The sequence below is a fragment of the Bombus vosnesenskii genome, unplaced genomic scaffold, assembly GCF_011952255.1.
Source record: "Bombus vosnesenskii isolate JDL3184/JDL3185 unplaced genomic scaffold, Bvos_JDL3184-5_v1.1 scf7180000013319, whole genome shotgun sequence".
Taxonomy (NCBI): Eukaryota; Metazoa; Arthropoda; class Insecta; order Hymenoptera; family Apidae; genus Bombus; species Bombus vosnesenskii.
In genome coordinates this window covers 1125493-1141992 of record NW_022882964.1, presented here as the reverse complement: position 1 = coordinate 1141992, position 16500 = coordinate 1125493, and the positions used below count along the sequence as shown (strand labels likewise).

Genomic DNA, 16500 nt, shown 5'->3' with positions numbered 1-16500 from the left:
TGTAATGTATGTATATACATTTAATTGTTATCATGGAAATATGCAGTAATTATTATTAATTAATTGTTGCAATTATCAGGTACGAGTGTCTTGAGAGAGATATATAGGAATAATTTTTAAACCGTCTCCATGTGATTTGTTAGGAATGCGTGAAGGGGTGTGGTTGATGTAAGTATTTGTATTGGGCAGATGTAACTTTGAGAAAGTTTTACAGGTTTGTTGCGTGCAAGAGATTTTTTGTCCGACCATTTTATTACTTATGTTATTTATACTTAAACATGCATTGCAAGTTGATTTAGTACACGCGTCTTCATTCTTCGTAAACGAATAATTTTTCAAAGTCTGTTGCGAGGAAGTAATATAGTTTTCTTGGGTACAAAATGTATTTTTTAATATTTGTAAGGCATTTGCTGCTTGGGAAGTTAATGTACTATGGTTGCTGGAAGAAGGCGGGCAAATTTGTTGATCTAGCAAAGTTACAATTGTCTGACTTGAGTTACTCACAGATTCTGCAAAGTATAACGTAATATATAGTCAGTCTTAAGAAGGCAGATTAAAATAAGCAAAATAAAATTATGATAGCTTTACCTTTTATCGAACATGCTTTCATCGTTGTAGCGTCCGTTACATAAGACCATTCGTTAACAGATTCTAAACGATAATAAATATATAAATGCAAATAAACGTATAATTTTGTACGAAATATTGTAATATTTACCTTGAGGTCCAATCTCTTTGTCACCTTGTAAGAATACACAGATTGTACGACGAGATTCTCCGCATGAACCTATCGGGGGAAGTTGTAGGGGAGGTTTCAGCTTCGTTTCTGAAGGGCAAGGTGGTTGCAGATTTTCATCTTTTTCAGTCATTTTAGTCACGATATAACAGGGTTTATACGCTAGCAATATATCCTGTGTACGAAGTATCTTAATTTCCTCTTTTCGAACACTTTCTACTTCTTGATCATTCAAGCACCACTGGCACATCGATTGTCTTCTACAGACAGAACATAGAACTTCCTTCGATTTTTTTATTTTCTTGACTTCCGAAATTGCAGCTATACTTGTTTGCGTAGAAATTGTTTCCGTTTCTTTCTTTGTCATCGACTCAAGAATTCTCTTCTTTCTTGTAGCCAATATTTGATCTATCGACTTACCTGAAACGCATTGTCGAAATGTTATTAATCACGATACAATGAGGTACACGATCGAGTTAAATAAATGCTTTTAATATTTTGCGTATTCTTATATCTTAAATTTAAACCTGTCGATGTTCAAATAATAGCGTGTCTATCTTATTTCAATATAAGATATCTTTTTACGACCTTATAGAGGGTGTTTCAAATTTTAACGATCAAACTTCACCAGTATGTTCTATGAGTAGAAATATTAGGGGGTCTATCTACGTTGGTATTAAGACTTAGGAAAATAGGACTATATATTTTCTTAATTACGCTCTCAAAAATACTAACGTTGCGCTTGCTTCTGCAGTTCCATAAGTTTTACGATAATAATCATTGTTCGCTGAAGAATTCCCTTCAAAATGATTTGAACGGCATGAATGGCATTTTCAGATACAACGTTGCAAGTCATTTCCAACAAATTATCCATCAAAGGTATGACGATAATTGATGCTTCTAGGGGGTCCACTACCATATCGAGTTTCAATTTTCTCAACACGTCTTCCTCTTTCTCATCATCTAACTTGTACGTAGCTATGGTTTGTATAATTTGTTCTTTCATGGGATATCTAATCCTTCCGGCACACTTGTCGACAATTTCATCTATTATATCGTCTATTACGATCCTAACGTCGATTCCTTTGGAAATACAATCGTCTAAGTAACTTGAAATCATTTTCTTCGTTTCCCAATAATCCGTTAAAAGCATCGTATTAGATTGTTTCGGTTCGCAACTCAAACCTGTCTGTACTTGACTATCTACAACGAAGATTTTCGTTCGATTGTTATATTTGATATAAGTTTGCGTCGCTTTATCAGACGTCTCGGCTTGTGCTTGACTCGTCGGATCGTCTATCCAAAATGCACGCGCTAGTAGAAAATTCAAAATCTCAGTAATTTCCACTTCTGTTTCCTCTTCGGCGCTAACTTTGGACTCGAACACTTCGCGTTCTTCATCTGTGACGTCCATGGACAGTTGTTCCATCACAACATCATGCGGTGTTTCGGGATGGAAGCTAAGAATAGTTGCTGCCACATTGCTTCTCTTTAATTCAGGCATGGGACCTTCCTTCATTGACGCTACATACACAAAATGTCTCTTAACAGTTAGATTTGGGAAAATGTTCATCTCTTTGTTTAATGCGTACATGAAGATATTTCCCCGCGTGGTGAATAGTATCATAATTATTCCAATTACTTTGCGCGAATAGTAGATTAAATATACAGGGTGTCCTACTTTACTCGACTCACACAAATATCTGCTAGACCATACGTCATTCGAAAAAGTGTATCGAATGAAACTTGTTTTATTTCAAGAGAGATGTCTTATGACGGCTACCGGATTTGCCTAGGTGGAGCGTTGTGGGGAGGAGCACAAGATGCGCCCCTTGAAACAAAGTAAGTTTTATTTGAAACACTTTCTCGAATAATGTATAGTTTAGCAAATAGTTGCGTGGGTCGATTAAATTTAAACATCCTGTACATCGTTAAGCTTCAATGGAACAATGACACGATTCTAATTTATTTTTTTATCCGAATATATAAGAGAAATTATGTAGTTGTAACCAAGAGCCTATACCTAGGTTTTGCATTAAAATTAAACAGCACCTTAACCCCTTAACCTACGATTTACGTTCAAGAATTTTGGACCGAAAACGTAAACAAGCTATTATATATTATATTATATACTATATTTAGCCCGATCATCTACTACGAGTTATAATAATACCATAATATTTACGTTTTACGTTAATATTTACGTTTGGTCCGATCATCTACTACGGGCTATGCCCGTAATATTTACGTTTGTCCCGATCATCCCGTAATTGTAGGTTATGGGGCTAATACCTTCTTGCTGTTGATGAACGCGCGTAGAGAAGAATTCAGTAATCGTATCTTGTAAATATGATCTAACTCGTTTAGATAATTAATTTCATTTGCTTCGAACACCTTGCGGTATCTGATAAGATTAATCACGATAATAATGACGTAATTTTTCAAATAGCGAGAAGAAATTACTCAAAGATACAAATTTTTCTGTAAAATTAAAATAAAGATCGTCTTCGTCTTTTTAAATTAAATATTGAAATTTTTTGTTTTTACGGTATTCAAGGTATCAAAAAGGTGTCAAACGAATAATAATAGAGAGCAGTGAGACGTACTCATAATATCCTTAAAGTATTTTAAAGGCGGACATGGCGTGCTCATGTATATCGTTTGCGAGGCTTCGTCCCGATATTCGATAGAAATGTGCACAACTGGTATTCCTTGTAGATACGTTTGGCTTTCTGCATCCTCTTTCGACCTCTGTTCAATTTGGACCTTTGGTTCTTCTGGTTCTTCTGGTTGTTCTACTTCTTCTGATTCTTCCGGTTGTTCTACTTCTTCTGATTCTTCTGGTTGTTCTACTTCTTCTGATTCTTCTGGTTGTTCTACTTCTTCTGATTCTTCTGGTTCTCCCGGCTCTTCGTCTTTCGTTTTTTTAGAATCTACAAATTGTTTGTGAGTAAACGATCGTCTATATACAATATTATCAGCATCAAGAACTAGGTGTTTGTCCGGTGTTGACGACACGGTCGCTGTATCCAAAATTTCCCTTAACGTCGCATCGTCTTCTGGGGTTACCGTGATAAGAGTTTGAGCCCAAGCATCATCTTCCGAAGTCATCTAATATAGGAGAATACGAAAAGATATCGATCATTTAGTTGATAAAATTTCAAGAAAAAAGTAGAAGTCTTTACGTACTTAATCTTGCGAATGTTGGGAATTTCTATGGCTCGATTTTTCTATCGCGTTAACAAAAAAGACAAATCTTTTATGCACATTAACAGTGACTCTCTCATATTCTTCTCAAAAGTACGATCAAGTCGAAAATAGTCAGAATAGAATATTTTACGTTAATTTTATTGACAATTTAGACACTTAGTTAAGAAATGAATTATGAAAATTATGTGAAATTAAATTTACGAAGAAATGTAATACTTGATATTTCTGAAAGTATTACAAATGTGCAGTACTTACTCTGATAAGAAATTAAATTACTATTATCTCCAATGTAATTTGTTGTCAACGAACAAATACACTTATTAGTCCGAGATGTCATCTCAGAGTTCCAATAAAAACTATCCGAGGGTTAAATAAGTTATTTGAAAATGTTGTTATTGGAATTTTGCATATTAAAAGGTTATACAGATTCTGTGATATGTCAAAAAAACAATGATATTCAACCTGAGATAGTATACAATATGTATAAGATACATACACAGTGATAATAGAAAACCTAATTTGAAGGAAAAAGGATGTCATTTTCTTGAAAATGACAACGTGAGTTCGCGCTCGCCATCCATATGCAGATGCGCTAGTTACAATAAATAGTAACTAGAACATAGATCTAGATACAATCGATATATTTAATCGATAGGTTTAAGATGTTTTTTTGTGTCTATCCGTAGTCCACGTAAGAAAGTACAATAAAGGTTTTTTTGCTCAGAACGATGTGATAGATTTATCCAAAGAATAAAATAATAGCTATTGTGATCCTACCTCTGAATACAGAAATAACAACATATTTTTTATGTAAGGAAATGAATGAAAACATTTCTTTATCCAAAGCTTAAATTTCTAAATGATAGTTTATGACAATTAGCCGGATGCTAGACGCAATATTACGCATCGGAGTACTGATTATAGAACAAGTATAACTAGGATGTACTAGCAAGGAATATCACTCAAATGCTTCTGATGAAACTATAGCTTAGTAATCTAGCGAGGATATTCGTTTAGGGCTTAGAAAATGAAAATAACCCTATGCATTATCTTTATGACGTAATTTCAATTTTATTTACACTCTCAAGCGAAAAGATAGGTAACCGCATGTCTCAGTCAACGCTTCTATTCTGATTCCTAATGGAACGAAAACCCGTAAATAGCGAGGGATACCAACAAATTATCGTGCAAATGATCTTATTGCTGGTTTGTCGCATAATGTATTCTATTTGCTTGAAATAAAAGAATTAAATCTCTATTAACATCATATATGGATGGGATAGGTCTTTGATCTTGGTAAAAATAACTCGTTCGTGTCTAGAACAAGTCATATAATAAGTTTAATTATAAAAATAATTCTAGTCTTAAGAGGCAGGAACATGTTCGAGATAGATATACATAAATTGAAAGATGAAAAATTTGTATTTGTTATATTTTTTTCCCAATACAATTATAATCACGTGATCACCATTGCATTATACGTTACATTTAACGAATTTAAATGTTCTTAATGCTTAATGGCAATAAATTGTTAATTTTCAACTTATAGATATCGTGGTGCTATTTCAACGATAAATGTTCGTATCTCAAATGGTTCTAAAAGAACATTTATCACACCTTCTTTAATTTCAACAGGATGAGAAATGTGTTCTTCCGTTTGGAGAACATCGTTTGTTTCGGATTCCCATTTTAAACGATTCATATCATCGATCCATTGATTGCCACCTAATGTAGTCTCCTTGATGGATACAATCGTGAAAGTTGTAAATAGATCCTGTTGTAACAGACCGATAATGGATATGAATAAATTGACCAGACTGGCAATATGAGTATACTAATATATAAATGACACTATATCGTGTCCGATCGAATAATACGCACAGGGTGTATAAAAAGTAAGCGTAAAGGACCGGTGAAAATTTGTAAATACCTGAATATTAACTTCCACAGGCTTCGATAGCCTGGCAGTTTCGCCTAATTCGAAAATGTGTTCCAACCTCAGTAAAACAGAGCCGTCTTTCCATGGTTCCAAAGTTAAGATCTGAACATTTTGTGGTAATGATTTAGCAAGACCTGTACCCTAGAAACAAAAGATATTTTAATATTGTTAATGACTTTTGATGTATCCTATATAATTTTTAACTCTGCATTCGTCGCATACTGATATAGAATGATACTTACTTGGGAGTTAGGTACATGTGGTGTGGGTGCTGAAGAATTTTTTTCGATAGATTGAATAAAGGTCCATGGACGAAGCAATAATTGACGCGCCAGAGTTTTCTCTTTCACTGCAAGTTCGTCTACATCTTGTATGCTACCTCCGACGATGTAATGAGAACCTCTGACTACCAAACCTTCACCAAATGCAAATTCATTGAGAGCTTCCCCTACACCGAATGCGTCGTCTTTTAAAAGTCTTCTATGAATCTATGACATATCCACATGCAAATGCATAAATGTTTATTAGTTTAGATATTAGTTTATATGTATGTAACGTCTACGTTTTCAACGTACTACGTATCAATACGACGCTTGAATTTTGTATTTGCATAGAATATCGCTATAACATTCTACGGACAATAATTTATTAGCATCTTCTTATTTTAAAATATGAAGTAATTAATATTACCATCATTTCAATTTCTCCATCCCTCATACTAGTTCCACCTTCTGCTCGATCTGTTAGTAAGCTAAGTTTGAGAAGCTTCTCATCGTCCTTCAAGGAAATTTTCGAGGTAACGGGATAATAGTTGCCAGATACTGGCTCTTCTAGTTCCAGATTCCACGTTGGTCGGTAATTTCTCTTCCGTTTCAACATTTCGCGACCATTACTGTCGGTATAAAATTCTCCAGAAGAATTTAAGTTACTGTAATATCTCGTTACTACCTCTTTGCCGACCCTATCCCTAAAATCGTATTCCATTGTTATTACCTATTTTTGAAATTAAAAAGCTTATGCTAGCTAATTTAAAAGCTTAAGCTAAGCTTATTTTTAAGTATCTCTTCGCACATTTACGATTTACTTACTTAACAGGTATTGGTCCAACGAGCCAGTCAAATTCAACGTATTCCATTCCACTATAAACTCGGATTACCTGACATATCCAATCAGTGACACACTGATGAATTTCTTCCACTAATGGACCTATAACGAAAACGAATCTGATTTGTCAATCAAATTTCAGTCTTCCAACGCATCTGTTGTCAAATCATTACCTGTGTGTACTTCGTAAGAAGCAGAGTTCACGAAATTTTTAGCGGATGCGTTCTTTGGTCTGAATATGTATGCACCCGAAGATCTATTTCTAAATTCCTCGTTATTTCCCTCCATTGCATCGTAATAATGAAACGATTGAGTCAGTTCCATATCTTTTTGTTTTTTCCACTTTACAACAACCTGACCGTACTCATCGACGGATACGTTATAAAACTAAAAAAAAGTATTACCATCTTATAATTATTTCTATTAGGATGAATCAAATGGTTTCAAATGCAACGTGCTGTCTTGATTAATCAACGAATGAAATTCCCTTGAAAATTGTTAATGCAACTTCGATATAGATCGAGAGGCAAGAACATTCATATAGTGCTATTACTTAGTGAATGAGTTATAATTAGCGTTACAGGGACTTCCCTTTTCGACAGATAACTATCTGCAATTTACCGAGCGCGGGTAATATAGGCTTCGAACGAAATCTGTACAATCTGTACAATTACATATATTTGAATATATTTGACAATATAGAAAATATTTTTTATTTTATTTCTGTAATAAACCAACTCTATAAATTCTTTCGTCTTCCATCGTACCAGAATACCGGTAATAATGAAACGATTGAAAAATGTGAAGATGAATTTCGAGTCTTTGACGCACTAATACGTCGTTCGTTGCAAATGAGTTAAATATCAATCTCGTAAATTCTCATAAATTAATACCTCGTTACCAATAGAGTTTGCTGTGACCACTTGTGGACTTATATTTTCTGAACTTCTTTTGACCGTGTAGGTCTTATAGCCCAAAGGTGGTAACGATGCAAGGAATACGAGCTCGTGCGTTGAAGTGCTTTTCCTTCCCGGTATTTCACGTACAGAATTAGGGATAGGAACTATTTGCGAAGTAAGTTCGTATCCATCTTGAAAGAAAATGAAATATTATATAATATTTAATTTCAAATTTTCATTGCAACAATTTAAAATCATAAATATTACGTTTAACGTTTGTTAACTGCAGGTAATCCAATTTTAGCGTTCCTTATTTATCAAAAATTAACGAATACGTTTATATCGAATCTTTTAATCTTCTGTAACCGAAATATTACTGGTTTACGAGAAACTAAATGTGTGACTGTACTAAAATAACGATATAATAATAATAGCGTGCGATAATATCGTTGCAAGCAAATAAAATAGTATACTACAGATGTAGTATGAAAGTTAATTTGTAGCTCTTCTCGTGAACAAATTTTTTATACGTAACATCGATACCCAGCAGCAATTATATAACTTAGCACTTCCTTGAGACGCTGCATGTGAAATTAATGACACGCAGCCAATAATTTGACTGCTGCGCGATTATCAAAGAACGAAGATAATCATCAGAAGATTTGGAAAATTTCATATTCAAAAAAACTGTTTGAAGATGATAATATCGTAGTGTTTACAATTCTTAGACAGGTGTCGATCGATCGATAGTGATCATTTGGAATATGTTGTAGTCAATCGACCGGCAATATTAAATTGATAATAATCAATTAATCAGTAGTAACGAATTAGCAATTAACAATTTTTCAATTTCGATTCCTAATCTCTGCTCTTGAGATAGCCAAAACAACACAATGAAAAAGCTCCTAATAAAAAAGGATTTATGAGAAAGTTTTAGATAATTCTTTATCGTTATTACGTAATAATGGTTTTATGTTTGTGAACTCTGTGGATCAGAAAATGGACAGAACTTACCGGCGAACCTGATATTGTAAAATGCGTACCTGCAAGATCGATAACGTTGTATTTGCCATTCTGAACGGGTACGCGGATCGGTGATACCACTTTCTGGCTCAAGGGATTGTAAATTGCTAGGACGAAGTCTTTGTCTTCTGTGTACAAGCACGTACTAATATTCAATTGCATGCACGTGTGCATTTGTTCTGGCGCAAAATTCGAATCTCCGGTTGATCTCCATTTTCTGTGGAATGATAGAAAAAAGATATTTAATTATTCGATTTAATTATACATTTCTCCGAATGAATTCATTCCAGGCTATACATACAGATGTGTGATTATCGACCAGCATTATCAAGAAAACGCTTAATCCGAGAAACGATGGATATCGTACTCACGTAAGATACTAATCCAAAAAACATTGAAAAACGTGGAAATCGTTAAAAGAGACGCATTACCTTATGGCGTCAGCAGCAATGTTCGTTCCTTGTTGCATACCATCGTACAATATACGAGCATAATCGTAGGCAACTAGTTGTTTTTCGGTTCCAGTAACGGCATCATGATGTTGCATTATACCCATAGCTTCTCTAAAATGTTCCAATTGCTTTTCGTAACCCTCCAACCTTGTCAATACAGATAACTGTTTGGATATCTGGAATGGAAATATAATTTTCACAGGCTTTCAGATTCTATTTCTTTCTGAACCAAGCCTCCAAACGCAACTTCGTTATTCTCGATTTTTCGTTTTGCTACGAGTCATAGAATATGCTCGAGTTTACTTCTACCACGAATTTAGGCTCACAGCGAACGTAAATAAAATTCACGAACCTTAGGTTTTGCATGAATATTTGGTAGAAAGTTAATGTGGGTTCGTCCTCTATTCAACGCTGTTCTATCGCGGAAATCGTACAAAAAGAGAAAAAATTAGTAGGATAAGACACGTGAAAACGAAAATTGATCGAAAGTAACGAACCAGTGGGTTCTACAATCAGAGTCGTCGAGATCTTGAAAATGTGGTGGCTTCGCAAGATCGTTCTACATACTCGTATAATAAGATTTGATAGTCTCGAATGTGTGGAACAACATCGATGCGAGGTTACTGCAAATTCTTCGAGACGAATGCAATTTTTACCTGCAACAGATTGTTTCCCATTCTTTCGAAGAATTTGATCGCCGGTCTGGAGGAGAAGTAGCCGGTCCAATACGAATGCGGATCACTCGCGTAAGGGAAGAAGTCATCGCTTTTCGTCGACCACTGAAGTTTTGCATCGTTTACTGCTTTCAAATAACACGATGGCGTCGAATAAAATATATTCACTTCGGATCCTTTTTCTTCCTTTACGTATCTACGAAATACAAAACGGCAAAAGTAGTGGAATATCGCTATTGCAAATATCGAAAGTATCAAAATTATTTGGTTGTCGTAACTGTCGCTACAAATATTTACTTAATTCTGGTCTCGATAATTTTATCCACATTTGTAAAGAAAAATAATAAGATCAATAAAACATCTTGTCTAAACGTATCGTAAATCGTAATTTCTATTACATGTATCAGGATGTTCCATAAATATTGCGCGATTTCAAAGTTTAATTTTTTGAGGTACATAAATGAGAAAGATGCTAATATACCACACAATGTTCAAATTGCGTTTTCGTTACACGTTTAATTTCAACAAATTGATTTCGTTAAATTTTTGTTAAAAAAATGTATTTCATTAATTCTAAATTATTTCATCAAATTTTTCTAATCGATCATTCGAAACGATGTACATAACATAAGTATATACATGAAATATGTACGTAAAAAAAGTTCGCATAAACTTATGTTGAAAAATTTGTATCAGTTGTTTTACTACGCAATTATAACAAATGCTGGAAATTTCTTCCTTCTGCAGGGATACAGGCAGTCGTCGAATTAACGATCGTCAAATTCTTTCGAATATTCCAACTATCGTAGAAATACGTAACAGTAAATAAATTTGTGTCTGTCTGCGATTCTGTACGAGTCTTAAAAACAACTTTCAACTCTTATAATTCTTCGACGTAGTATTCTCCGACATAAGTTTATATTATCTTCTTTTACCTGTTTCACCTCGTTAATACGTAGTGTATATTTTCTTCCGACCTATTTCGACACCCTGTATATAAATATATTACAACAGAATATTTTCAAAGCAAGCGTCGAACGTTATCGATTATATTTTACCTGATCAACCTATCCAAATTAGTGAACCACATTTCGGCGTGTTGATAATTAAAATCTTCGCCCATCGTAAAGATAACGTTATTAGTGTTGTAGGAAGTTGCTTGGCGATACGCGTAACGCACTAATTGTTCAACCTGTTAATATCGCAATGTACTTTACTTTCCAACATAATACATTAAAAATGATCAGGATTATAAGACCTTTCCTATCCTTTTCCTTCTATACTCTTTGTGTACGTGAAACGAAAATAATAGTTTGAAGCTACCTTATTAGTTTGTCCATATTAGCGAAGTACATCTCCGCTTGCTGATAAGTGAAATCTCCGCCCATTGTTAATACGACGTTATTTGTACGATATACATCAGCTTGGCGAGCCACGTATTGCAAAAATATATCGATCTGTTTTACAAGAGACACTGATATCAGTTAAAAAAACGAGTCAAAGCTGTTCGTTCGAAATATGATCGAGACGTAACGATCGAGCTCAGATCGAACGATAACACGCTATTAAGGACATTGACGGAACAAGCAATTAAATTAATTAAAAATCTAAAGTTTATTTTGACAGAGTTAGTAGGAAGGAAGGAAGTACAAGGTCGATGTACGTACGTGTTTTCTGGATTTTCGAATCATTTCTTGTAAATTGTTCTTTTAAATGGGGAAAAATAATCTTCTTTTAAAGCGACTTTTACAGTGCACATGTATATACTAACGTTATAAACGTTATAAAAATTTGTACAACTTCCTATATGGTATTTTTAAGCTACTTGGTACGATAGCAATCTCAAATACGTGTTTTATAAGCAGAAATCCTCTTTCATTCGCACATATTTCTGTGTAACGCGAAGGAGATTATTTGATATGGCCTATAATCAGACAAATACGTGTATCGTAGGCTTATCGATAGTTAATAAATAAATAATAGAGGCTTTCGCAAGCAAGCTGCCTTATTTTATAGCAACGAATGTAATTTTCTTAGAAACTATAAAAGCTATAGAATGGAAGCTATAGAATAGAAAAAAATCTAACCCCAACCTAACCCAATTCCTTGCACACCGAACACCACGATATTAATAGGAAGCGTGAGAATAACAAACTTAACGAAACGCATAAACGGATTAATTTTTACTTTGAACTCGACTTTAAGCGTTAGTTTACAAAGAATGATTCGAAAATGAATTATAAATCCTGGATCATCAATCTTCGGGTCGCGACTTCCAAAGAGGTTTCTCGGTTTGAAGATTTTCTGTACTTGCCAATTACAATATGGTTGGTCAACTTGTTAAATATATTTTTAACGCATTCTTTAACCTATTAAAAATGCTTTTTTCTGCGCTAATCCGAGTGGATGAGGTTACAGATTATTTAAATGGCTAAAAGAGGAAGTCGCGACTCGGGAAAGATTGGAAAACACCGCTACAAATGACACGTACCCTCTCTTTGACGTTGTAATCCGGACTATCAGGATCATCGTTTATTGGTTCGTCGTTGCACAAAATATCGTAACAAAAACCAGGTGGTGGAGAATACGTGTTGTACAAGGCAACCGTGAACAAGTTTGCACGAGCTCCTGTAACAAAGCGTACGCGTTGAATTTATGTCTTCGAGTGACTATCACACGTGTTATTGCCAAAAGTACGTTTCCTAAATTTGAAATTGATGTTCCAGTCATTACCTAGATTTGGACTTCCTTTCCAAATGAATTCCATCGTCTTGTCCTTGAGTCGTTTGTTCTTGTCTTGATAATCGAGACGACCGAAGAACATCCCATCGAATCCTAATTGGGCGAATAAAGATGCTTGTTCTCTGGAATGGCCGAAAGGATCTATCTGCCATCCTATACGTGGCGTGGCACATCTTCCAAAGGTATCGTCAAGACGTCTAGACAGGTTAGAAAAATTGGAGAACTTAAAAACGATGGCAAACGAACCGAATAACGTAAAAAAGGGTGCACTTGCTGGAAAGGCACTTGGCCTTGTCGCTAATTTCGTGGAACTTTTTTAATCGTTTCGTTTCTGCGTATAAACTATGAGAAGAGGAATAAAAATTAGCGCTGGAACCCTAAGTCAAATTACCTGAAACCCCAAGTATATTGATCGACAAGAGAGTGATAGTGAGTGACTGCCTCGTCGTTCATGCTCCATCCACCACCGATAATCTCTAATCTGCCTTGATTGATTAAACTTCGCACATCTTCTTTCACCTCGTCGTTTTGACGCAACCACCATTTCCACAAGAAAGAAGTCTCCACATAAATAAACCTGATAAAATAAGTACATACGAGATTTTATCGATAATCGACGAATAATTTATGCGCTAATTAATTATCGTTTAACAAATTAACGTAGTAAAACTGTGGTAATTACTTTCTTTCAGGATTAGCCAGCAACGCTTGAATGACGCTGTCTAGAATATACTGTACTCCTGCTTTCTGAGTTCTTGAGTTACCTTTGTTTAAGAAAAATAAACAAAAAGATAACATTCGATGGCTCGTTTAATAAATACCCTATAACTGTAATTAATCGTAACGCGATGGTGCGCTGATCTTTTTCAAAGTACTTACTTCCAAAGTAATACTGGTCGACTGTTTTTAACCAACCAACGTCGTCATGAGTATGAGCAACCAGATGAATATTTAATTTCTTTGGATCTGTCACAGGACACGCCTGTAACGAACAAGAATCTGAATTATGTTACACCGTTGCATCTTATTCTCTAAACAATATCTCAATAATAATAATAATAATAATAATCTTATGCAACTATAGAAAGTTTGCTACTGCCTCAACTTTCCATCTAGAGATATGTCACGATAAAATACGTTCTGAAGTATTAAATCCTTAATGAAAATCTTTAATAAAATACAAGGAATTAAAGATTAAATATAACGTGTTAGTTCCACGTTATTCTCTGTGTTTTATCAGCAAATTTTTCAAAAAACAGCTCAAATTTTACAATGTTTATAATTTTCTAATTGATGCGTTACAACATGTTGGATTATTCTTATCTTATATTATATTTTTGTATCATTATTTTAAATTATGTCATATAATAGGATTTATTCCAAAGAAAATATTATACAAAATTGGATCAAACAATTTGATCCAATAGAGATAAAGTCGAAGAACGAACCGATCCACAACATGAACGACGTGTTATCACATATAAGAACGACTTTCTAAGCAGGTTATCGGATTTTTTATCGGAGAAATTTTTTATTTAATCGGAGAAATTTATCAGATAAAAAGATAAAAATGACTGAATTTGTTTGGGTGTCACTATATACATAATAGCACTAGATAGGGAAAGTTACACGGTATTATTTAAATAAGCGTGACTTTTGATATCGCAGTTTACTGTTGATCGATCTATGATTAACTTCAGTTCATAGAACATTTCTGTCAACAGAAAAAAGAAACTTATCGAACGTCCTATGTATATTTTTTCTGGCAATATGTTTAATAACTAGCTTCCAAAGTGTTTGCATAATTCGATAATAAACTACTTGCGTATATCGTATTAGATAAAGAATATTTTATTTCAGTGATTTCAATTGGAACATTAAACTTCGATAAGACTACTATCATCGATCAGTGGAAATATTCAATTTAGATACAACATGTTGCAAAATCATTTTTGACCAATCAATCAAAACCGATCGAATTTTAGTACAATAGATTGCATAAAAATATTCAGAAAATTCTCTTCTTCCATTCGTAAAACTAAAACTAACAATAATCTGATATTTTGTTTTTACATAATTAAATTACTGAACAGAGCATATAACATATTAAAAGATATAGCATTCGTCTACAGAGTTTCAGTTTTCAGCCAAATATTAATACAATATCCTGCCATACATATAAATAACCTCTACATTATCATAATATCTATGGATTTAGGACTTCTTTGCAATATGTTTCTTTTTATCAATAATATCAATCCCTGTCCCGATTTTTACGATTCTAAATTGTTTCACATTTTCAACTTTTGCGTTCCGATAAGTGTACGTAATTGCAACACAAAACGGAGTGTACGATGCTTGTGTACCTTACATTACACATATACCTAACTTTACCTGTAATTCGAATGGGTTACTATACAAAATGGGATACCGAACAAAATTCATTCAAGTTAAAAGATGCCAAGCTTACAAATTATTATATATAAATTAATGAACATAATAGTCAGAATAAAGTGACTTTTATTCGACGTTGATATACGGTGTGTCCCACGAATTCTATACATCTGGTAATAATGGTTTCTTGACAAGTGGATTCGTAGAAGAGGTAGGGATCAATTTTGTTTTTTTTAATGAAATATCCAACTTTTTACGCTTGATCTTGATGCAATAGCGAATTCCGAGTATATTCAAAAGTACGAAGGTGCGTTTATCCCAAAATTGACCGTTTCTAAAATAGTTGATTTTTTCATCCTATTACCTTCGTCATGAAACGCGTTGCGTTACTTAGAACATAAATAAACGATACCAAAAGCACACAACAACGCTATTCCATTCCTGCTATTCGTTTCTAAGAAGATTCTTTTATTAAAACTTCACGCCGTTCGATTCTTATGCGAAGGAACACACTGTACCTGTCAAACTGCTCGAGGGGCAGTTTGTTATTTATTCTTACACTAGGAATAATAGCTATTTTTCAAGCTGAGTGTAAACACAGAATCGAGATAGTAACGTGACAATTCGTTGCGATCCGTTTCTCGAAACGTAACAATCGCTTTAAATTAAAAACTGTAATATTTCATAGACGTTACCTTCTCATAGGAAAATTTATAATCATTTCTTCAAATACGATAATAACTTGCATGTAACATAATCTAACAGGATTCTTAAATATTCTTGTATGACACGTGCAGAATTATTTTATCGCGGATATGTACGTTCCTGAAACTCGAACGGATCCGCTTTCTCCGGTTAATTGCTATTCTCTATGTGGTAATATACAGTAGACATGATGTTATACGCATAGTTAATCGTAATATTTCAGAAAGAACGTGTAACGAGTGCACGCATACGAGTATGAAGTATTTGTACGTTTTTCTAGATTCAACCGGTGCTTTTAATATATGTTCGAGATAGTGTAAGATAAAATTTCTCTCAACGTTCGAAAAGGAAGACTGAGAAACCGAATAGACCATTGTTCTATCGGCTCGAAGAGAACTTGAAATAAAGAATTCGTTTCGTGTGTACCTCGTAACCGCAGGTTTCAGTAACTGTTCTTGGAATCCTAGCTGCATCGCCGTGGACGGACAATAACAAAAGCGAGATCAGTGGTAGCAAGAATTCGGACCACGACATAATCGACACGTCGCTGGATGCTTGCAGTCACAACTAATGAAATAATCGTCCACTCTTCTTCTATTTATATCGTTTCTCTACGCTGCCG

At 34.3% G+C, this 16500-nt stretch overlaps 2 protein-coding genes across 4 annotated transcripts; both read right to left on the bottom strand.

Annotated features, from left to right (window-relative positions):
- Positions 1-2: 2 nt before the first annotated feature.
- On the bottom strand, positions 3-4360 carry LOC117235664. The gene is made up of 6 exons (XM_033497913.1): positions 4202-4360; positions 3343-3847; positions 1472-2260; positions 719-1156; positions 589-651; positions 3-509 (listed from the first exon to the last, which is right to left on the bottom strand). The coding sequence occupies exons 2-6, from the start codon at positions 3845-3847 to the stop codon at positions 76-78; spliced, it is 2229 nt and encodes a 742-aa protein (XP_033353804.1). The 5' UTR covers positions 4202-4360; the 3' UTR covers positions 3-75.
- A 989-nt stretch (positions 4361-5349) lies between these two features.
- On the bottom strand, positions 5350-16459 carry LOC117235663 (lysosomal alpha-mannosidase). 3 transcript variants are annotated; one of them, XM_033497911.1, is made up of 17 exons: positions 16305-16459; positions 13659-13761; positions 13462-13543; positions 13171-13356; positions 12771-12976; positions 12529-12665; positions 11361-11494; positions 10020-10233; positions 9343-9539; positions 8932-9128; positions 7883-8079; positions 7163-7376; positions 6974-7091; positions 6576-6852; positions 6128-6373; positions 5877-6026; positions 5350-5720 (listed from the first exon to the last, which is right to left on the bottom strand). In XM_033497911.1, exons 1-17 carry the CDS (start codon positions 16410-16412, stop codon positions 5490-5492), a joined length of 2997 nt encoding a protein of 998 aa, XP_033353802.1. In that variant the 5' UTR covers positions 16413-16459; the 3' UTR covers positions 5350-5489. The 3 variants fall into 3 exon arrangements, with proteins under 3 accessions (XP_033353802.1, XP_033353801.1, XP_033353803.1); XM_033497910.1 differs by lacking the exon at positions 11361-11494 and adding an exon at positions 11096-11229; XM_033497912.1 differs by lacking the exons at positions 11361-11494; positions 13462-13543; positions 16305-16459 and adding an exon at positions 11096-11229.
- Between the last annotated feature and the right edge of the window lie 41 nt (positions 16460-16500).